The 23,629-nt window shown below is 48.7% G+C and overlaps 1 protein-coding gene across 3 annotated transcripts in view; it reads right to left on the bottom strand.

The window, feature by feature from the left end:
- The window catches only part of HBEGF (heparin binding EGF like growth factor), a 71,286-nt gene that overhangs the window by 3,175 nt on the left and 44,482 nt on the right, over nt 1-23,629 (bottom strand). Inside the window, exons 3-6 of one of the 3 annotated variants that reach the window (XM_080672159.1) lie at nt 18,816-18,961; nt 9,085-9,377; nt 8,707-8,880; nt 5,614-5,791 (exon numbers count right to left, since the gene is read on the bottom strand). In XM_080672159.1, coding sequence (XP_080528285.1) covers nt 5,614-5,791; nt 8,707-8,880; nt 9,085-9,130 — 398 coding nt within the window. In that variant the 5' untranslated portion in view covers nt 9,131-9,377; nt 18,816-18,961. Of the gene's footprint in view, nt 1-5,613; nt 5,792-8,706; nt 8,881-9,084; nt 10,089-18,815; nt 18,962-23,629 lie in introns of those variants that run through there. The other 2 variants (XM_080672158.1, XM_080672157.1) reach the window with 2 other exon arrangements.

Raw genomic sequence — 23,629 nt, 5'->3', positions numbered from 1 at the left:
AGCCGGTCAAGAGGACTTAGTCATAAGAGCTGGTGGGTTGAACCGAGGAGATTCAGTATCGCTCCCTCTAGTGAGGCCCCTCAACACTCTGACCCAGAAATAAACCCGGCCTTCCCCATCAATGCTTCCCGAGTTCAGTCCCTCTCAGCCACTACCCAGCCTATTAATAGGTCCCATGCCTTTGCCAGGAGTCACTTTTCTCAAGTTCCCTTCAATTAACTCCCAGCTCCCCCTGGGTGCAGAGTCCAACTTGAGAGCTCAACTTCAGCCTTTGGCCTCTGAACACTGGGCTTTTGGGCCTCCTTCATCACAAGACAAAGCAAACAAACCAAGGTAATATCGTGCCCAGCTGTCCTGCCAGAGCATGGAAGAATGTCAAAAACAAACCCCTAGCTCTTCTCACTCTAGAAATAAATTAGATGGTAACTGCTTCTTCTAACACAAAGCATTTCCTGGAAGCTCTTAGGAAGACTCGGAAGCGCTTACAATTGAACAAGCATGTTTCCGTCCCTTCCTTTTTCTGAGCACCAGGAGACCCTTTGATGTAGGTAGGAATGCCATGGCACGCAGCAGGCAGAGCTGTTTTCCTCATGGGCACACAGCAGGGCAGAGCTGTTTTCCTCATGGGCACGCAGCAGGCAGAGCTGTTTTCCTCATGGGCACGCAGCAGGCAGAGCTGTTTTCCTCATGGGCACGCAGCAGGGCAGAGGTGTGGACTAGATTGTCTGACTCTGAGCTCAGTGTGCTGCCTACTCACATGCATAACTGCCCACCCCCCAACCAGGCTGTACAATGCACTGTCTGCCTGGGGACCTCAGGCCATAAGCTACTTACTGAAGGAAGCACTGAGAACCTGGGCCCTCTATTCTGAGCTCAGCCTCATTCTGGGAAGTAGGCTGTGCGCCTGGTGCCTGAGAACAAGGAGAGGAACCCGTGAAGCAGACCTGTCCAGTTCTGGCAACAGCAGGGAGGCCAGGCTGACCCTGCCTCTCCTGGCCCCAGCTCCTCCTGGGTGCCTTGGGGAACACCCCACTGCAGGATAAATGTAGGTCAGGCTCCCTATACACACATCAGAGCACATCCATGCATCTGTCTCATTGGCTCAGGTGGGCAAAACCACGATCCCCATCCTGCCAGGAGGTGGAGGAAGCTCTCAGGAACACCCAGGGAAAGTCACTTGTGCACAGACGTTAACAGTGTGTAAAACACCTTCCTTACTAGTATCTACAAGCTCAGCTGAGACCATAACACCTTGGAAGGCAGGTACAGTCCAGTTTCACAGAGTGAAAGCCTAAAATTAAGGGTCAGAGAGATTGATTTGCCAAAAGTTAAACAACTAGTATGCAGGAGAGCTAAGACTAGAAACCAGTCTTGGCATATTCCAAATTCATGAACAGTGCAAGTTACCCCAGGAAAATACATATGTGATGGGTTGATGGGTTCCTAGGGCTGTTTGGCCCTGCTCTCTGACTGTTACTATTATTATTACTGTTGCTGTTATTGTTATTATTAACTTAACTAATAAATAAGCCAGGTACTCTGCTAATTTCTTTACAAGGATTATTTCATTTAATCTTAAAAACATCTCTATGAAGTAGGAATTACTCTCCCCATTTTAAAGATGACGAGACTGAGGCTTAACTTCTTAGATAAGGTTACACAGCTAGAGAGTGGTAGAGGCAGGATTCAATCCAGCACTTTGGATGACTTCAGATACTTTGCTCTCCCGGTGGGAAGAAAGCTGAAGTTGAGCCTGTTTTTCACTTGCAGCCTATCATCCAAACCCCACAGGTAGTTACTCAGATGATAGAAATAAATATTGGCCTCAGGGTCCTGCAATCCAGTTACATAATCCCTCCACCCCCACCCTGAGTCAAAAGGATAATAATGTAAACATCCTAATATTACCCTCCCTTTGCAGCAGACTCCTGGCTTCCCCAGGGAAGGAGGGAGGATGACTGCATTCCAAACACCCCAGGGTGGGGGCAAGATCATGTGTCTTCTCCAGAGCCAGAGAGTGAGTGCTCCATCAAACTGGGACATGACCCTCCTACCCATGTCTGTGACCCATTTCAGAGCTTGTATTACAACAGAAGCAAGAACCCTCTAGGGTCCAGAGACATCTTCCAAACTGGCTTTCTCCACCTCTCCTCCAGAAGGTGGAGGGGGCACCATTGGTGCAGGGGGCTCAGAATACCTGAGTTCCAGACTGGTTCTGCTGCTACTTCTACCCAGGCAATCTTGGGTAGTTACTTTTACCTTTCAAAGCATTGGTTTTCTCATGTAAAATACAGGAATAATGCCCAGCTGGCATGGCTCAGTGGTTGAGCGTCGACCTATGAACCAGGAGGTCATGGTTCGATTCCCAATCAGGGCATATGCCTGGGTTGTGGGCTCAATCCCCATTGTGAGGCATGCAAGAGGCAGCAGATCAATAATTCTCTTTCATCATTGATGTTTCTATCTCTCTCTCCCTCTCCCTTCCTCTCTGAAATCAATAAAAATATTTGTTCTCCCACCCCATGGCCAAAATACAAGAATAATAAATGTCTACTTCACTAGAGTATTGTGAAGATCAAATAATATAGATAAAAGCACTTAATAAGAGGGTAAGTCCCACTTATGTGCGCATTATTATACCATATCAGACTCCGAAGGTACTGCCCATACCTGAGGAATGGAGCACCAAAGTCAGTCGGATCCAAAGAGAAGGGGTGTGTCATTCCTCCTCAGCACCTGGCAGTGAGGCAAGTAGAGCCCTCAAGCCTGTCCCCATGCCAGCTTTGAATCCTCCTCAACCCAACTGCTCCCAGGTTTCCTCCAACCACAAGAAACTTTGCAGCCTTGTTCTAACCGGTTTGGCTCAGTGGATAGAGCATCAGCCTGCGGATTGAAAGGTCCCGGGTTCGATTCTGGTCAAGGGCATGTACCTTGGTTGTGGGCACATCCCCAGTAGGAGGTGTGCAGGAGGCAGCTGATCAATGTTTCTCTCTCATCGATATTTCTAACTCTCTATCCCTCTCCCTTCCTCTCTGTAAAAAATCAATAAAATATATTAAAAAAAAAAAGAAAAAGAAACTTTGCAGCCAATATCTGGGTCAGCAGCCAGTCAGGAGCCCCAGGAAACTGCTCTTTGAGGGTAACATTTGGCTGATGACACAAAAGAGTTTTCCTGTGGATGATGGCCAGGGAGGGCTGGCTTAGGAAGCCAACTAGCCTCAAGTTCACCACAGCAGCCCGGACACACCCTTGTGGCGGTTCCTGGTCTAGAGGCAAGGAGGAGCCACAAAGGGCCCCAGATGTAGGTGCCCAGATGTCACATTTCCCCCAAACCAGGAACTCTGCGTCTTCTTGGTGCCCTCTGCCCTGTATACCAAGGGCTGGAGGCAGGAGGCAGTCAACCAGACAGAGTCGAGCCCCTTGAAAATATGCCTAGGAAGCAGACACGAAGTCTTCAAATCAGACTGCCATTCTCTTAGCCAAGTAAAAGTCTTAAAGACCTCTAGGCCAGTGGTCGGCAAACTCATTAGTCAACAGAGCCAAATATCAACAGTACAACGATTGAAATTTCTTTTGAGAGCCAAATTTTTTAAACTTAAACTTCTTCTAACGCCACTTCTTCAAAACAGACTCACCCAGGCCGAGGTATTTTGTGGAAGAGCCACACTCAAGGGGCCAAAGAGCCACGTGTGGCTCACAAGCCGCAGTTTGCCGACCACTGCTCTAGGCTAACAGCTGCCCTCTTTAAAATCCGGCTCAAACTCTGTAAGGACAGACAGGGAAGAAGGATGCCAGCCAACACCCAGGCAGCCCGGGGACATAAAAAGCATGTTGGACTGCAAGGCACCCGAGTCCCTGTCCTGTTTCCATCCACTTATTTAGCTGTTGATCTCAGGCAAATCACTTCCTACTTCCTGCTCCAGTTTCCTCATCTTTCAAGTAGAGATAGTAAGCAACGCCTACCCAGCAGAGAGCTTTTGAGAATCCCATGATAGGTCTATATCTCCCCACCCCCTAGAACAGCTGGCATCATGTAGGCGCTCATCATATACCTGTTGGGCTCAACTCAAGTCAAATACAAACTTCAGGGCAAAGGAGAGAAGCATCATCATGGTATCATCACCATCCCTAGGGCCACCTTGGCCCTGGGCACCCTTTAGGTTCTCTGGGTTTAGATGATTGGCTGAGCCCAGCTTTTCAGGAGAGCAATCTTACAAGGGTTCTCAGTTGAGCAGTGGAAGTCCATCCACCAACGCCCTGATCCCATTTGGCCCAGACAGATTCCTGGCCTCAATCGCTCTTGACTACCCTCAGAGTCACTGCCTCCACCCTGTGTTAATGATGCCATTTAAAAATTTTAAGACAAACATTTCCTGCCCTGTCCCAAGGCCTTGGGAAGCATAATGTGGAGACTGTCTATGTCATTCTTAAGCAACCCCCTCCAATACCAAGCTCCTGACAAGAATATTATAGGAGAGGACACACAAGTGACTGTGGACAAGGTGGGGAGTAATAAGTCTGTCTGCCACTTGCCAAGTACAGGGCAGCACGGCTATGTGAGATCAGACGGGACAAGGAAGTTTTAAAAAGCCAAGGGATCTGCACCATCACAGAAAAGATGACAGGCAGCCAAGTCTTCTTGACAGGTTGGGAGGTGGTGTGCACCCAACAGTCTCCTGGCCCTGTCCAGAGTCTCCCTGGTCACAGGGCCTGCCTCCCCATAGGGCCTCATGCCCAGCAGGAGAGAGTGGATGTTTACAGCCTGACGCGGGTGTTGGCCTCAGGCACACTGGCGACATTATGCCTGCCAGAGAGCATGGCAGTGCCGTCATCCCTGAGGGGTTGCCAAGACAGCCGTTTTCTGGGCTTGGCCTGACAGATCAGCTGGGGAACCCGTGGCCCCTCCACCCACGACCCTGCTGAGGGAAGGGTGGTGCTGCCTGACTGGGGGCTGATGCCTACTGGATTGGGTTCCATTTCCTGTTAATATTGCACAAAGGAAGTGTCCTCCCACCCCATGGCCAAAGGCCAATACCCACCATGTTCCCTACCTCTTGGCCCTTGCTGGGGGGAGGGGAAGAAAAAGGGGAACAGGGGCTTTCCCCCACTTTCATGATGATCACTCTCTGTGCAGTCCTACCATGCCTTAGACTCAACTCACATTAGCTCGTTCATGTGCACACATGTTCAAGGGCACACATGCCTGCACAGCATGTGTCCAAATGTACCGCATACCTCCCTGCAGGGCTTGGGAAAGGAGGCCACAGGAGCCCTGCTCCACCCAGAAATACTCCATCTGGAGTAGGCATGAGGCAGGGAATGAAGGACCTGTCTTCAGGTGTCAGCTCTCCTAGCCACATGCTTATTTCTGAGCAAGCAGGAAACATCCCCAAAGATGAAAGAACGTCACAGACCCACACTACAGGAAATTGCATCCCTATGCGGGGGAAGCCCCTTCCTCTGACTAAAAATATTTCCCTTCCTCCCAACTTCCGCCCTGAGTTTGAGAAGAAACTGGGTGGAATTATGAATTCAAGGAACAGTGACAACTAGGAACAGCCACGTGGCTGACAAAGAAGGTGTAAGAGTCAGCCTGGGGGCAGGAACACTTACATGCAGGATGGAGCCCGGAGCTCCTTCACATATTTGCATTCTCCATGGATGCAGAAGTCCTTGTATTTCCTAAGACATGGGTCTCTCTTCTTTCCTAACCCCTTGCCTTTCTTCTTTCTCTTCCCACGCTCTTCCTTGCTGGGTGTGGCCAGAGCTTGTGGCTTGGAGGAGAAAGGAGCTGCAGGAGAAAAGCACTCTGTTAAGTCTTTGACATCCCCCAAGCCCTACAGAGAAAGAATCAGAAGAGCAGAGTATCTGGAAGGAGAATGTACTCTTTGATCCCACCTGAAGTCAGAAGCCTGGGGAGGCCCGTTGGCTCAGTACCTCCTGAGGGCTGAAGAAAGAGTGGGCAGAATCACCAGAAAGTGGTGGAAGAAGTAGAGGCTAGTGGGGTCCCAAGGAAGGCATTTCACAAATTCAGTTTAAGAACTTCATTCCAAGAATGCTAGCTAGCTTCTGTTGAGTAACTGCAACTAATTGGGCAATTCTACCAACCTCACCCCCATCCCACTGTCCATCCCCATCTCCTGTTGTCCCATGCCAACTTGGTTCCATGTTGGCCTTAAATCAACCTCATTTCCTGATGCTGCACTCAGTGGCCCACTTGCAGGAAGACAGTGTCAGAGATTAAATTGCTTCTGGAGAAGGTTCTTGGAAGGTTTTTTTTTTTTTTTTTGGGGGGGGGGTGGTGTCATAAAATAAGAACAGTGCCCATGTCCAGGTGGACTCCTCTGGGGTACCTGTTAGCACCAAGGTACCATGACCTTAGCAAGTAAGCCATCACTGTTCAGGGCCTTGCTTTTTTTACTTCAAGCAAAATATTTGTCCTGCTCTGTGCCCTTTGCAGCTCACCACTTCTCTCATAGGTCCATTTACATTTATCCCCAAATGTCCTGGCTCTCTAGGATAAGGAGTACAGTGTGTAGAAGGGATAGAGAGATAAAAAGTAAGGAACTATCCAGAAGGAACTGAAACAACGATGACTCCCCCCATTCTTTCACACTTCAAAAGGGAAAAACCACCTCACACAGACATCCAGCTGGGACTGACCATAGGCTACACCCATCAGCCCAGGAGTCTGACACCAGTTCCCCCTCTTCCTTGCCCCCAGCTGGAAAAAAGGTGCCCACTGTCCATGGCTGTAGCTAAGTATCTGGCAGACAGGTGAGCATCAAACATTAGACTGGAAATCTACAATCCTCAAGCTGGAAATGACTTCAAAGAATATTATGGCTTTCTACACTGGCTGGTGTGGCTCAGTTGGTTGAGTGCCATCCCATGCACTGAAGGGTAGGCAGTTCAATTCCCCGTCAGAGCACATGCCCAGGTTACAGGTTCGATCCCGGTCGGACAGTGTACAGGGAGCAACCAATCAATGTTTCTCTCTCACATCAATGTTTATCTCTCTCTCTCTCTCTCTCTCTCCCTTCCTGTCTCTCTAAAATCAATAAAAACATTAAAAAAAATAGCATGGCTTTCCATTTCAAGTGAAAAACTTGAGGTCCCAAAAGGCAGTGACTTGCCCAAGGTCATACAAAGTCATACAGGGTTTGAATCAGAAGCATAATCTCTGGATTCCATATCCAGGGTTCCTTCCCAATACACCAAGCTGCCTCACACATTCCAGTCCCCTCCTCCAGACAAGTCTAGGGCACCTGGGATGCTGAGCCAGGAATGAGACAATAAATTGGCTCTGAAGTCAGCAGACCTGTGCTCTAATTTCAGCCATGTGAACTCAGGCAAGTCACTTAACCTCTCTGAATTTTGGGATTCTTGATAAAAAGTGAATAATAAGAGTTCCCATCTCAGAGAGTTGCTATAAGGATTAATTAACCCATGATAACAAGTTGAGCGCCTAGAACACAGTAGGCACTTAATAAAAGATGCCCAGCAAACCCAGTGACCAGAGCTGTGGTGAAATTGAGGCAGATAGCCCAAGCCAATCAGAGAAGCGAGGGAAAGAGTGACAGGGTGACTACCTGTCTCCTGCCAGGCAGAGGGAGTAGTGAGTCAGGTTTGCAGAGGTATGAGGAGCAGGCATGTGGGTGGAGGGTGAGTCACAGCCCAGCTCGCCCAGCCTAGGAGGTGAGGGCCAGGAGCATTCAGGGGTGACCAGAAAGGTCCACTGTGAGAGGATGAAGAGTGAGAGTCCAGGTTCAGCTTTGCAGCAGACCCTTGATTTATACAAAGCAGATACAGCACCTAAGGGAAACGCTGGATAAGGAGGGAAAAGCGTGGCTTGGGGCGGGGCTAGAACAGGTGGTATCTTTCCAACCAAATATAGTCATTCCGGTCCTCCAGGGCTCAGTCCCTGCTCTACCCTCAAGAATTGCTGCAGGTGGCTGGGTCCAGGATGCGGGCAATGTCAGAGGCTCTGGACTTTGCCCCATCTGTAGCAATACTCAGCCATAGCCACATCTGCTGATTGGAGGACCCACTGGGCCCTTCCTCCCTTGGAGTTTCTCTCAGGGACTCAGGAGGCCAGGAAGTCTCCAGGTTTGGGGGAGGACCTGTAGGCACCCAGCATATCAATACAGCTCCTTAGGGACCCAGTGCTCCTCATTCATAGCCTCCCCAGGAGGTGCTGGCTTCACCTAGGGAGACCAACAGTTTCTCATTCCCCTTTATTTCCCCAACCTGGAGACAGATGGATGGAGAAGTCTAACACTGCATACCTACTATGTACCTACCATCTCCATATCTGTTATTTTCTACATAATAGTCATTTGTTGTAGAAATTAGGACTTATGCCCATTTTTACATAGAAACTCTAGGGAAAGCATCTCAATCATTCCTTGTTCCTACCACTCAGCATACACCTCGGAGGAATGTACGGACCCCAGACACCTTGCCTGTTTCAATGTGCTCCAAGGTACCCAGAAGAACAGCAACTTGGAATATAGAAACCAAGAACAAGAAAGAGCAGGGTCCATGTTCCGGGATCCATCAGTAAGCTTGCCAGGCCGAGCAGCTTTTCCTCGAAGTCTTCCATAAATACCCCAAACCCACAGGTGCCCAAACAACAAGAATCCTGGGTCTGCTTATTCTTCACCTGCCCACCAGGGTCTGAGGATGGGCAGCCCCCACACCCACCTCTGAAAAGATCCAGGTCGGCCTCTTCTAAGTCCAGGACTTCCCGGCCTCTGCCGCCTCCGGAGGGCAGCAGCTGGTCCGTAGATTCAGTGGGAGATCCCAGGTTGCTGGTTCCACCCACCAGCCCTCTCCGAAGCCGCTCCAGGCTCTCTCCGGTCACCAACGCCGAGAGCACTATGAGTGAAGGGGCGAGGCCGCATCAGACCCTCCGCCCAGACCCCGGGTCGCCACACGATGCCAGCGCCCGCCTGCCAGGGTGCACGGGCCCCACCAAGTGGCCCACGCCAGGGGCGCTGCGGCGACCTTCTCCCGGTACCCCCAGCAGAGCGTCCCCATCCCCCCCACCCTCGACCTCCGGGGGCCTCGCAGCCCTCTTACCTGCAGCTAGAAAGAGCTTCAGCACCACCGACGGCAGCAGCTTCATGTTCCCGGACCCAGCGGAGGCTACGAGGCAACAATCACTTTGGAGGCAGCGGCCCCGGGGCGCTGGCACAGGAACTGGGGCGGGGGGAGCGCAGGAGATTCCGTGGGGCACGGTCGCCGCCGGCCTTTGGGTGCAAGCCTTGCTGGAACCTGCGCGGAGCTAGGGGCCGCTGGGCTTCGGTCTGCTCACTCCGTCGGTCCGTGCGTGCGTCTGTCCGCCCGTGCCCCTGCGCTTCGGTCAGGGTGGCCTGCAACGTGATGCGTGCAGCTCCTTCGGTCGACTGAGCGCTGCCAGCGCGCGGCCGGGAATAAGGCTCGGGGAGGCGCCGACGCTCCGCCCCGCCCCGCGCCATCCCCTCCCCTTCCCCCTCCCGCGCTGGGACATCGCCCGGCTCCCGGCGCCTGCAGAATAGCCCCCGACCCGGCGGGCGCGACTGGGAAGGGGGCGGGAGTAGGGGCAGCGCTCACATTTTTTGGGACCAGGCCAGGGCAGCCAGAGCCTGACTGTGGGTAACACTGGTTACCGGCAGGTGGCGGGAACCAGTTCCTACCTTTTCTCAAACCCTTGCCTCGCTGCAGCCTTGTGACTGCTGAGCTGAGTTCTGTTCTTGGACACCCCTCATTCCTTCCCTTCTCCCAGGCCCGGTCCCTAAGGCCTCCCTGCTCCAAACCAGGGCTCTCCACCATGTCAGCTTCTGAGTTTTGGAAACTCGCTTCTTTGCCTACTAACACTGTAAGTAGTAAGTAATAATACATTTATTTATCATTTAAAAAGTAGACACATGAATGCCAGCAGATCTCATGAGCCCCAGGGTAACCAGAGTTGCAATTGCAGGCGCTTGGTATCAATCCAACAAAAGCAAAGAAGGTTAGGATTCTTCCAGCCAGGGAGTGGCTCCCCCCATCTTTCCCCTAGCCTAGAGGACATAGTATCCACTAGGATTTTTGAACTATGGGTTATAATTCCCAGGCTTCTGGGATTGGACAACACAGGCTGTGAAACAAGCCTCATACTTTTCCTTGTCTTTGAATATCACCTTCTTCCCCAACATAAAAATTGAGCCCACTCCTGCAGGACGAAGGGTTGCTTTGTTCAACAGGTGCCAGGAGATTGATGTGTTTCTCTTCCAACCTATTTATTGTGACTAGGGTCTTCTGAAGTCAATGTCCTGACCTAAAGAAATGACTCTCAGTAGGTATTTCAGCTCGTAGGGATGTGCTGGGAAGGGATTTGTATGACACAGGGCTGGGTTGGCATTCAGAGCCCTCAAATTGTGCCAGATAGAGCTGCTTCCGCCCATGTGTAGGGATAAAAACAGGCCTGCTATTTATACATAGTCTATCCGACTGTCCCTCTCCATCCCCACTTTTGCAAGGGTCAATCAGGCTCTACCCTCTTAACCTGCCCCGGGCAGCCCTCCCCAGCCTAGGTTCTAAGGTGCACTAGAATTACTACAGCCCTAAATTGGAATCCTACCCTTTTTACTTACTGTCTGACTTTGGACAAGATATTTAATCTCACTGAGCCTCAGTTTCCACACCTCTGAAAAGGGGATAACAGTAATAATATTAGCACCTACTTTAGAGAGAGATTTTTTAAGATTGAACAAGGGAACACATATAAAGCAGTTAATATAGTGCCAGGCACATTATAAACTCTCAATAAATGTGACATTATCATCATCATCATCATCATCATCATCATCATCATCACTAAGCATTCCACCTTGATCACTCCATTCACTTAGAGGCCTCTTTTCTCCCGTTGCCCCACGGTATGAGGTGACATGCTGTGGTTGGGCTGATTTCAGGTGGAAGCTTAACCTGTCACCTATTTGGCCAAGTGCCACCATGGAATCACTCCTTTGGGTGATAGGTTTTGGGCCTAGGACCTCAGTGGATGGTCACCATGAAGACCGCACCTTTTTCCCTCTCTCCGCAGCTGTCTGATCACCTGCTTCCCCAAAACAAAGCCACCTTGGGGGTCAGGGCTCTCCCAGGGGAGGGTGGAGGGAAACACTTCCTGGCCAAGTCACCCCCCCCCCCTTTCCCTGACCCAAGGCCAGGTTCACACCCTGCTGTCCTGTTCTAGCCTGCCTCTCCCTTTGCGTGCTCTTCCGCCTTCTCACCCCCACATCAGCCTTAGTCCCATTCACAGGGTAACTCCAAGCTTTCATCACACCTGGAAGCCTCACCCGGGCTAGGTTTGTGTGTCAGCCAGGTTTTACGGGAAGGGCCTGGAAAAGAAGACAAAAGGCCTGGAATGTATTGGGGACAGTCACTTCCCCTCTTAGAGCATTGAGTTTCCAATGACCAAAAAAGAAACTGCAATTAATGCAGGGCAATCTCATTAACTTGTTTATTCCAAACATTTGCTGAATGCTTTTCAGGCACCGGGGACATAGCAATAAACCAGACAGCCAAGGGTGTGCTTTCAAGGAGCTTACATTCTATAATAGGGGAGACAGGCAGAACAAAGTCAATAAAGAAGGAAAAATAGATGCTATGATGACAAGTGCCAAGATGAACGCTAAAATACAATAATGGCCCTGGCTGGTGTGTATAAGTGGTTAGAGCATCAGCTTGAGGACCAAAGGGTCTCAGGTTTGATTCCCAGTCAAGGGCACATACCTGGGTTGCAGATTCTATCTCCCGCCCCTGTGTGGGTGCGTGCGGGAGGCAGTCAGTCAATGTGCCTCTCTTACATAGATGGTTTTCTCTCTCTCTCTCTCTCTCTCTCTCTCTCTCTCTCTCTCTCTCTCTCTGTCCTGCCCTCCCCCCTGCTCTCGCTTTATCCCTCCCTCCCTTCTTCCCTCCCTCCCTTTCACTCTTTCTAAAAATTAATGGAAAAAATATCATCTGGTGAGGATTAACAACAACAAAAAAATACAATTATGTACTGCAAAATGATGTGTCCCAATGCTTGGGATGACAATTTAGATTCAGTGACTGATTAGACAAAAGCTTCGCTGAGCAGGTAACAAGTAAAAAGAAATCATTGAAGCATGAATAAGAAGAAGGAACAAGATTTGTGGTCATCCCTGGCAAAAGCAGTCCAAGCTATGCAAATAGTGCAAAAACTAGGTGGGGACAAGTGTGGAGCATTCAAGGAACAGCAAGCAGGCCAGAAAGGAAGGAGGGATGGAAGATAATATTGGAGCAAAGGCTAGGGACAGATAACAGTGGATGTTATAGAGCTAGGTAGACATTGGATTTTATGCCCTATCATGGTGAACATCAAATGAGATGTCAATGGGGAAGTACAGTTATGCAGAATTCGTTCACGTCTTCCCCTACCTGCTCTCTGGCCGTCAGGTGCCAGGGACACACTTCTAAGGAAGCAGAGTCCAAATGGGCCACTCTGCTTTCCTTATCTATTGACCATGAGAAAACTGAGGCTTGGAGACTTACCAGCCATGGGGCACTAGTGAGTCGAAGGGGTTAGAAACCCTGGCATCCGGCCTCCCAGCCCTGCGCTAGGTTCCCAGGCCTCTGGAGAGCCAGGTCCATGATACTCTGAGTGCCACTAACTGACTCACTGCTAAACTATGTAGACCTTGATTTGGGGAGAGCACTCATAAGCCAGTGGGGAGGAACTGGACCAAAGGGGTGCTGGAGACAAGAAAGGAGAGAAGGAACTTAGAGAGGAACCAATCTGAGTCTCTTCCCCACTGTGGCTCAGATGTCTACACTAGTAGATTGGTTCCCCCAAACCTGGCTGTGCATCATAATCACCTGGGAATTTATTAAAGATAAAAAGGCCTAAGCCCCAGCCCAGTCTTCCTAATTCAAGATCTCTTGGGGTGGGGCCCAAGCATTTATACTTTGGGCAAGTAATTCTTACATTGGCCAGGCTCAGAAGCTAATCGGTCTGCATAATTAACCAAGTAATGTGTCAAGCATCTGAACAAAATCTGAATATCTACAGCAGAGGTAGGGGAGCTTTAAGTAAAGACACTTCCCACGTGCTCAATACTTCACATGCATTATCTTGTGTGATCCTCCCAACTGTCCTACAACTAGACAATCCTCCCCATTTTAAAGGGTCAAAACTCAAAGAGGTGAGTACCAGGTCACCCTACTAGTAAGAATCTCAGCCTCGGATTTTTCTTTTTTAAACTTTTTATTTTTTAAAATATATTTTATTGATTTTCGTACAGAGAGGAAGGGAGAGGGATAGAGAGCTCAAAACATCGATGAGAGAGAAACACCCATCAGCCGCCTCCCGCACACCGCCCCCTCCCCGGGGATGTGCCCGCAACCAAGGCACATGCCCCTGACCAGAATCGAACCTGGGACCCTTGAGTCCACAGGCCAACGCTCTATCCACTGAGCCAAACCAGCCAGGGCAGTCTCAGATTTTTCTTGGGCTTGTGCTCTTAAGCTCAACATTACCCTGAATAAATGAAGTTACAGCCACCCTCTCCCTGCTTCTAGCAACAGTAACATCATCAGCTTTACTGAGGCTCAGTGTTCCATCTATCCTGAGGATGAGGATAAGAATCTGTCTCACAGGCTGGAATGAGGATTAGGTAAGGGCAGCAGGGCAGCCAGGGAAATGGGTACACTCTCAGAAGCCAGACAGCCATGGGTTCAAACTTTGTTTCTGCTAATTTTTTAGCTTTCTAACTTTGGATATGTTATTCAACTTCTCTGACCTACAGTTTGCTCATCTGCAAAATGAAGATAATAGTAACTATTATTATAGGATTCTTGTATGATTAAATCAGATCATGTGCATAAAGCAGAATATGATGTCTGGCCCATAGTAGTTGCTTGCTCAGTGACAGCTGTTATTAAAACAAATTTCTTTCTTTCTTTCTTTCTTTCTTTCTTTCTTTCTTTCTTTCTTTCTTTCTTTCTTTCTTTCTTTCTTTCTTTCCTCTTCTCCCCTCCCCTCCCCTCTTCTCCCCTCCCCTCCCCTCCCCTCCCCTCCCCTCCCCTCCCCTCCTTCCCTCCCTCCCTCCCTCCCTCCCTCCCTCCCTCCCTCCCTCCCTCCCTCCCTTCCTTCCTTCCTTCCAGTGGAACTTAAATAAGGTGCTGTATTACCCTGGGCCTCAGAACTGAAGTGGTCCCTCTCTGCAGATAGATGGCCATGCTTACCAGCGGGGGGGCAGGGGGGGGGGCGGTGGTGGTGATCTGCAAGGCAACTCAGAGTTTTGGAAACCTCCACCCAAGAAAGCAACCCTGCCCAGCGGCATGGCTCAGTGATCAAGCATGACCTATGGACCAGGAGGTCACGGTTCGATTCCCGGTCAGGGCACATGCCCAGGTTGCAGGCTCCAATCTCAGTAGAGGGCGTGCAGGAAGCAGCTGATCAATGATTCTCTCTCATTATTGATGTTTCTATCTTTCTCTCTTCCTCTCTGAAATCAATAAAAATACTTTTTTTAAAAAAGAAAAGAAAGCAACCCTGGCTCAGAGCTCAGAGAGAAGCAAGTGCTCCCTGAGGGAGAGGATTCAGCTGCCTTCTTCCACCGACCAGGAGAAGTGAATCCTAAGCAGACCCAGAGCTCTGCTGACTGGGGAGAGGGGTAAAGGAAGGTAGCTTCCATTGAGGATACCTTTATTACCAGGTGGTCATAAGCCAGAGTCACCCAAACTTGGAAGTTCAAGGTAAGAGGTCATTGCTCCTTGCCCCAAGTGGACTTCTCTGAACCCTGCTCTCTCAGTTTTGGGGATGAGCTCAGGCTTGCCCATTGTAGTCCCTATGAAACTCCTATGCTGCCTGGGGGTAGTACCAGATAACACTTCATGCATACTTGGGGATGGACAGGCTCTCCTGTCTGATTGCCTGGGGTCGGGATCTATTTGAATAGAATGAAGAATAGGAATGAATGAGGTGGGGAGAGTTGAGAGGTTCAGGAACTCTGTCATCCCCAGAGGATGTTGAAGAAGGGACATTTATAATAATGTACTTGGCTTAGGCCTGGAGTCTAAGCCATCCTCCTCCATTTTGGGGCCCATTCTGTGACTTTGAGGAATCAACAACTCCAGTGCCAGGACTTGGCCACTTGCCCTAGCACAGATGGCTCTCTGTCAGTAGGAAGGGATTAAGTGATCCCTCATTCACCCATCACACAACCCATCTCCCTCTTCAAGCCTCAGGTTCCTCATATGTAAAATGAGGGGTTGAAACAATTGTTCTGTTTGGGGCACTGGCCGGGTGCCATCCCTCATGAATTGTTTGCAGTCATGCTTGTTGAAGCAATTTTATGACAATCAACAGTGGCTGATCTATAGGATATGATAGCCTTTTTTCCTCTGTGCCTCAGCTTCTTCATCTGTAAGTGGGGAGACACCTAAAAGGTTCTTGTGACAATTGAAGGAGAAAATGCTTGGCAAAATGGAAAGCTGTATGTAAATAGGTCAGTACTGTTATTAACTTCTCCGGGCTCAACCTTGGAACGAGGTCACAGCACATCCGGAACCAAGAATGTATAAGTTCAGTTTCTCTTAGGAACGTGGTCACAGAGCTGCAGTTTAATAGTTTAGCATTATCCATTTGCTCTTTTTAATAACTGAGGGTTCCCTAGCTGGTTTGACTCAGTGAATAGAGCATTGGCCGGTGAACCAAAGGGTCCCAGGTTGGATTCAGGTCAAGGGCAACATACCGTGGTTGCAGGCTCCTCCCCCGCCTGGGCCCTGGTCAGCTCGTGCAGAAGGCAACCAATCAATGTGTTTCTCTCACATCAATGTGTCTCTTTGTCTTTCCCCCTTTCTCTCTCTTCCGTGCTCTCTAAAAAGATCAATGAAAAAATATCCTCTGGTGAGGATTAAGAAAAAAAAGAATTGAGGGTTGATCTAAGACAGTGGTTCACAAAGGAAGAGATACTGACCCCTAGAGGACATTCTAGGAATCTTGGGAAGTTTTTGGTTGTCACTGATTGGGCAGTCCTCAGGCATTTGGGAGTGGAAAAGCTGTTAGGCCCACATAATTAAGAATTGTCCTGCATTCCACACTGCTTTTAAGTGTTTCCCCCAGCCATTCATATGGATGAAAAAAGTGATTATAATTATTTGCACTGAGAATTATCTCTAATGTCCAAAAAAAAAAAGAGCTTTTGCATTGAGTTTTCCAGGAATTAAATTGATGTAAATTGTTCATCTTGGTGTTATCTGAATGGCCAAACAACACAGCTGTAGCAGTCAGTATTTGTAGCTGTCACATTTAAAATAAGTCTGTGTAGATGCAAGCAGTGGGCTACTTCATTGAGATTTCTAGCGTAGTTATGACCAAGCCTTTGCATATTCAAACATTTTAAATCATTTTATCTTTTATGTTAATTAGGGCATTGACTTTCTTTACAGAGTAAATGTGCAGATAGGATATTATCTGTGAACTTTATTTCAGGATAGTAAGCAAGTATTAAGATGTATAAAAATAAAATATTGATTGTGAAAGGATTGAGCACCACTCACACAAGAGATAGCCACATGAAAAGCCTTCCTGTATCCTTTGTAAAAATGCTGTGCTAGATGCTATTACACATAAGGTCCCTGATCAGTGCCTGAATAAAGTGTAATAAATTCTTCATTGTAGGTCAGGGTTAGGAAGTTTGACTCATGAACTAGTGGCCCAGTGCACAAAATTTGTGCACATTAAAAGGTGATTAGAGGAAATAATTTAATATTGCTATTTGCCCTTTCTCTATAATAGAAGTGTCAGAGATGAAAGAAAATTAGTAAAATGTATATGAAAACCTTCCTCCTGTCAGAGTCTGGGGCACACCATGGGACCCAGAGTCAAGTCCCTGCCCACCCACATGCGCCTGAAAATCGGGTGAGACCCAGACCCAGCCGCCCCCTCCCCCCTCATTGGGATAGATCCAGACCTGGCTAGTCCCACCCTTGTCAAGCCCTGCTGGGCAGGGAACGTAGCCTCAGGTCCCCTGGCCTGGCGCCAGGATGGGGGGCGTGGCCTGAGGTCCCCCGTCAAGCCCCACCAGGTGGGGGTTGGGGGGCGCAGCCTCAGGTCCCCTGGCCCAGCATCGGGAGGGGGGAACAGCCTCAGGTCCCCTGTCAAGCCCCCTGGGTGGGGGGCGCAGCCTGAGTTCCCCCAACCCAGCACTTGGGGTGCACCTTGAGGTCCCCTGTCAAGCCCTGCCAGGCAGGGGGGCGCAGCCTCAGGTCCCCTGGCTCGGTGCTGGGGTGGGGGGTGCGGCCTGAGGTCCCCTGGCCTGGTGCCGGGGAGGGGGGCACGGCCTAAAGTCCCCTGTCAAGCCCCACCTGGTGGGGGGCGTGGCCTGAGGTCCCCCAGCCTGGCACTGGGGCCGGGGGAGCAGCCTGAGGTCCCCTAGCCCAGCACCAGGACGGGAAGCGCACCTTGAGGTCCCCCGTCAAGCCCCGCTGGGTGGGGGGCATGGCCTGAGGTCCCCTGTCAAGCCCCATGGGGGCGGGGGAGGGGGTAGCCTCAGGTCCCTGCTGATTGCTTGTTAAGGCTCCTTATGGGAATTTGGCCTCAGCTGTGGGTGCAGCCATCTTTGTGACGGAGTGATGGTTAATTAGCATATTCCCTCTTTATTAGATATGATGACAGGTGTGAAATTCGTGTGTTCCCTTGATGAATTCACTGCCAGGAAGATCACAGTTCAGTTTCAGTGCTCATTTGCGGTGATTATTCCTAGCCCAGCATTTTGAAGACCATCATTTCTTTCTTCTCCAATTTGATTTCTTTTTTTTTTTTTTAATATATTTTATTGATATTTTACAGAGAGGAAGGGAAGGGATAGAGAGCTAGAAACATTGATGAGAGAGAAACATCGATCAGCTGCCTCCTGCACACCTCCCACTGGGGATGTGCCCACAACCAAGGTACATGCCCTTGACCGGAATCGAACCCGGGACCCTTCAGTCCACAGGCCGACGCTCTATCCACTGAGCCAAACCGGTTTCGGCTCCAATTTGATTTCATTATGGGTGTATTTAATCATTCTTTAAGATTTTACTTGTATCTATGCCTCTTGTTATCTTTAAATCTTTTCTGGAAGTAAGGAGAGCATAATTAATGTAAAACTCAAAAGCCACATACCTGCAGTCGCCTTCCCAACACTTCCTGAGTCTGAAAGTCTAGGTCAGAGGTGCCTAGAAAGCCAGAGGCAGAGCAGTCTGTGGCTGGCTCAGGTGGTTTTCCTCTGCAGACTCCATCTCTGATATCTTTGTCTCTTCCCCTTTCAAGGGGGTGTTGGCATTGTGAGGAGTGGAAACAGGCTCCAGCTGTCAGAGCCCACTCCAGGTCTTGGCTGGATCTTGGTGGTCTGGGGCCAGAGTGGGATTAGGGAAGGGCACCCAAGCTCTGGGATCAGAGAAGTCCAAAGCTCTGGAGAGACTCTCCACATACACAACCCTAGCATCTTCTCAGAGCAGAAGCCTTGAAGCTTAGGCTGAGGCATGCGACTAACCCAGGGGTGGGCAAACTTTTTGACTCGAGGGCCATAATGGGTTCTTAAACTGGACGGGAGGGCCGGAACAAAAGCATGGATGGAGTGTTTGTGTGAACTAATATAAATTCAAAGTAAAGGAGCAGAGGGGAGAGCAAGAGAACCGATAGAACAGCCGGATCCGCCGTAGTTTGCCCACAGCTGGACTAACCCCTTTCTGAACCCTGGGTCGAATGGCCCCTAGCTCTGACCTTGGGCAAGAGTCTTCACTGAGCCCCAGTTTCCAGAAATGGGAACAATACCTACCTTGAAGGGCCATTGTGAAGACTCACTGAGATAATCTGCGAGGTGTTTAGAACATAGCAAGAGCTCAAAGCCAGCAGTGGCTGCTCCTCCCAGTCCACGTGGGTCCATATTACTCCTTGGCCTGTCTGCTGCCCCCAGCGGTGAGTCTGGAGGCAAGAGTGTGCATTAAATCTCAGCCCCTCAAAAATAGATTAATGGGAAGAATCTCTAATGGATAAATAAAATGTGGTAAATCCATACAAAGGAATGTTATTTGGCAATAAAAAAGAATAAAGTATTTACACATGCTATGTGGATAAACCTTGAAAACGTTATGCTAAAGAAGCCAGCCACAAAAGTCCAAATATTTTATGATTTCATTCATATGAAAGATCCCAAAGCATCAAATCTATAGATATGGAAAGTAGATGAGTGGTGTCATGGAAGGCAATGAGGATTGACTGCTAATGAGTATGGAGTCATTTTTGGATGTGATTATAATGTTCTAAAATTAGATTGCAATTATGGTTGCACACTCTGTTAATATATCTTGAACCACTGAATTTTATATTCTAAACTAGAGGCCCATGGATGCTGGCACTGTTTTTTCTCTGGCACCCGGGACCCAGGCCTTTGCTCTGGCTGCCGCCTTCAGTCTTCTCTCCAGCTGGAGTGCCACTCCTATAGCTCCTTCCGCCCCCTGCCCTCCCCCTCATAGCAGGCGTCCTGCCCTGCCTGGCTGTTCCACGCCTGCATGCGTATTGCCCAGAGGCCTGGAGCAGCTGGGGGGCGGGGCCACTGACATCTTTGTAATTTGCATACCCACTCCTGATTGGCTGGTGGGCATCGTGAAGTGACAATTTGCATATTTCTCTTTCATTAGTGTAGATGGGTGAATTGTGCGAAATGTGAATTATATCTTAATAAAGTTGTTTAAAATGGGGAAAAATAAATCTCAGTTCCCCACTCATAAGCTCAGTGACTATGGCAAATTATTTAACCTTTCTGAGCCTCAGTGTTCTTACAATAAAGTGGGAATAGCAAAATATACCTCAAATTTGTGGTGAAATTCTTAACAGTGGTTATTTTGGGGGTAAGGACATCATGAAAATTTTATTTCAGGTTATTTTTACTCTAATGGACATTTTCTGTATTTTTCTATAACAAATCTGAATTATTTATGTATTTTAAGTCACTTTTCAAAACACACTTTTTCTAAATATTTAAATTTATTGAGTGCTCTCGCTACATTTTAGGCATTACTCTGAGCACTTTACATATATTATCTCACTTAATTCTCACAACAGTCCTCTGAGGAAGACAGTATTTTACCCCATTTTATAGATGAGAACACCAAGGCTTAAAGAGGTTGAGTAATTTGCCCAGCTTCTTGTAAGTGATCTATACATGTGATAAAATTTCAAAAAACTTTACATACTCACACACAAATGAGTGCATGTAGAAACACATGAAATCTGAATAAGACCTGTAGTCTAGTTAACAGAATCGTACCAATGTCATTTTCCTGGGTTTGATATTATGTTATCCTTATGTATGATGGGGGAGGCTGGATGAAAAGTACCAGCTGGAGACTTTTCTGTACTTTTTTTTGCAACTACTATATTTCGTCTTCTATAATTAGACTCACAGAAATAGTTTTAAAAATAAGTTAAATAAGTTTTAAGAATTAAAAGCTTTTTAAAAGCTGTTCTAAGGATTACATAAGATATGTGCCTAGTACAATGTTTGGGTACAATGGTATTTCAGTGTATGATATTTTCTTTCTTCGTCACTCTATGTACAAGGTCTATTTTACCTGCATGATTTCATTCAATAAAGCCTATGAAGTAAGTACTTTTATTATTCCTCTTTTGCTGATAAGAAAACTCAGGAAGAGCTTTGCTCAAGGATACCCAATAAGTCTGTAACTGAGCCAGGTTGAGGCCCCAGTCTTAAAACTCCTGGGCCAGGGTATTTTCCCGTGCCCACACCCAGGTCTGCTTGCCCACACAGCACACCTTCCCTGTCTGGGAGACTGCTGGCACCCACAGGCAGACTTTTGGGTTCCTCCTTGCATCCCTTACCAACCTCCCCATCTCAGGGCACTCAGGGCCCACGAGGTGGAAGTGGGATCTGGGGAGAGTGGAGGCATGGTTTGGCTCAGTGGGCCCTCTACCCACAGGCATTCTTGGGAGCCAGGGTAGTTGGGGTCATAGAGAGGGCAAAGAGACCATCTCAACTCTGGCAAGAGTAGGGGGTAGGAAGGGAGGGTGTGTGTGTGAGGGGGTATTCACACCAAGCCCATGCTCCTTTCCCCCTCAAACTTCCTTGAGTCGCCCCTGAGCTTGGGGCACATTCCTGAAGGGGGTGGTCACAGGATTCCAGGCCTTCTCAGGCCCTAAGCCAGTTTCTATTCCTCCTGAGACTGAAACCAACTCCCCCCTCAGACTCAGCACCCTGTCCCCAACTGGTAATAATCATAGTGACTCACTCCTAATTCTTGCCCTGTGAGCTCCTTGGACTTGGGGCAGATCTCTCCAAGTCCAGACTGGGGTTGGTGGGGAGGTCTAACGTGAGTCCCATTTCTCTGGGAGGAGATGGGTCCCAGGTATCTAGTGGGGTCTTTGCCCACATTCAGTTGAGCCTGCTCAGCTCTCTCTCCCCATCCCTGTTGCACTCCCCCAACACCTCATCCCATCAGAACAGTCAACTGTGGGCCAGGATCCCTGGAGGTCCAGGACCCCTCCCTTGTCCTCTCGCCTTCTCCGCACCCCCCACTCCCACCCCCACCCTCACCCGAGACCCTAGGATCCGGTCCGCGGGGAGTAGCGCCATCGTGTGGCCTCCAAGAGAAACGCATCTCATTCCCCAGCCCCACCCTTTCTATGCGCTCATTGAACAAGTATTTATTGAGGGCCAGCCACTAGGTGCTCTAAGGGTAGCGGTAGAGATTATAGATAAAATACCAGCTCTGTGGATGGTACAGTCCAGTGTGTGTGCGTTGAGGGGCAGGCAATAAACGATAAACAAGTAAATAACCGGAGCAGTTATTATAGTGGTAACTGCTAGGAAGAAAATAAAACAGAGAAATGTGAAGAGTGACCCAGGAGGGAAACTCAGGACAGGATGGAAAAGTAAAGTTTCCTTGAATAGATACCATCTGAGATGAGACTCAGATGACAGGGATCCAGTCATGTGAGGGTCTGGGGGAAAGCTTTCCTTGCAGAGAAAAGAGCAACCGCAAAGGCCCTCAGGCAGGCGCAGGCTTTGCAAAACAAACAAACAAACAAAGGCCAGTGTGGCTGGTAAGCAGAGAGCAAAGGGAGAGTGGTATGAGATATGGTCAGGAAGGTGGGCTGGGCCAGACGACAGATCTTGTAGGCCATGACAGACTTTAATTCTTCTAGGAGTAATGGGGATGTATTGGGTGAGTTTTGAGCACAAGACTAATGTGGCTAGATTGACTTTTGAAAGGACCCTATGGCTGCTGTGTAGAAAATGGACTTTAGGCCCTGGTTTGGCTCAGTGGATAGAGTGTCAGCCTGCGGACTGAAGGGGCCCAGGTTCGATTCCGGTCAAGGGCACATGCCCGGGTTGTGGGCTCAATCCCCAGTGGGGGGCATGCAGGAGGCAGCCGATTGATGATTTGTTCTCATCATTGATGTTTCTATCTCTCTCTTCCTCTCTGAAATCAATAAAAATATATTTTAGATCAACCAAAGGACTTGCATGCATGCATATAAACACAACCAATGGACACAAGACACTGTGGGGGTGGGAATGAGGACATGCGACGGGGTAGGGGAGGCTGGGGGAAGGTCAATGGGGGAAAAAAAGGAGATATATGTACTGCTATATGTAATACTTTAAACAATAAAAAAAGAAAAAACAAAAACAAAAAAAAATAAAAAATATATATTTAAAAAAAGAAAATGGACTTTGGGCAAGGAAGGAAGAAAGAGTGGGAGCAGGGAGATTATTGCAAGAGATTAGAAAGCTATTAAAATAATTCAGGTGATGCCGAAACCGGTTTGGCTCAGTGGGTAGAGCGTCGGCCTGCGGACTGAAGGGTCCCAGGTTCGATTCCGGTCAAGGGCATGTACCTTGGTTGCAGACACATCCCCAGTAGGGGGTGTGCAGGAGGCAGCTGATCCATGTTTCTCTCTCATCGATGTTTCTAACTCTCTGTCCCTCTCCCTTCCTCTCTGTAAAAAATCAATAAAATATATATAAAAAATAAAAATAAAAATAATTCAGGTGAGAAATGATAGCAGCTTGGATCAGGGTAGTAGTGTTGGAGATGGGTGATGTGGTTGGATGCTAGGCCTGAAGGTAGAACCAACAAGACTTGCCAATATCCCACATTCTCCTTTGCTCATTCAGCTCCAGGAACGCCTTCAAGCACACACACACCCTAGCTGGCTCCTCCATCCTCACTGGGGGCTTCAGTTAGCAGGGCAGACCCCAAGGACACAGTTAAATTGGGGAGTATCCAGGTGTTGTTTGACAAAAGAATGTAAGACTCAGCCGCTATATTCTTCAGGAACTGCTTCCACTTTCCACCGTTAGCCCACTTAGTGGGCAGGGCCTCTACCTGCTGTTTCCTTTGCCCTGCCTGGCTTCTATAGGCCCAGTTATTAGTTAGGTCTCTGTTTGTACTATTGAGTGCCCTCAGGGTGTGTTGGTGACAATCAAAACAGTCCTGAGTATTTGGTGTTTTTATTTGACACAAAATAGGGGGCAGCATAATCTGGCCCTGTCAATTCTCAGACCCAGGCCAACAATTCACTCCTATTTATTTACACAAAATACTGTGAGGTCAGACGTGACCCCAC

Source organism: Plecotus auritus (genome assembly GCF_963455305.1).
Source record: "Plecotus auritus genome assembly, chromosome: 6".
Classification (NCBI taxonomy): Eukaryota; Metazoa; Chordata; class Mammalia; order Chiroptera; family Vespertilionidae; genus Plecotus; species Plecotus auritus.
This window is presented reverse-complemented; position numbering and strand designations above follow the sequence as displayed.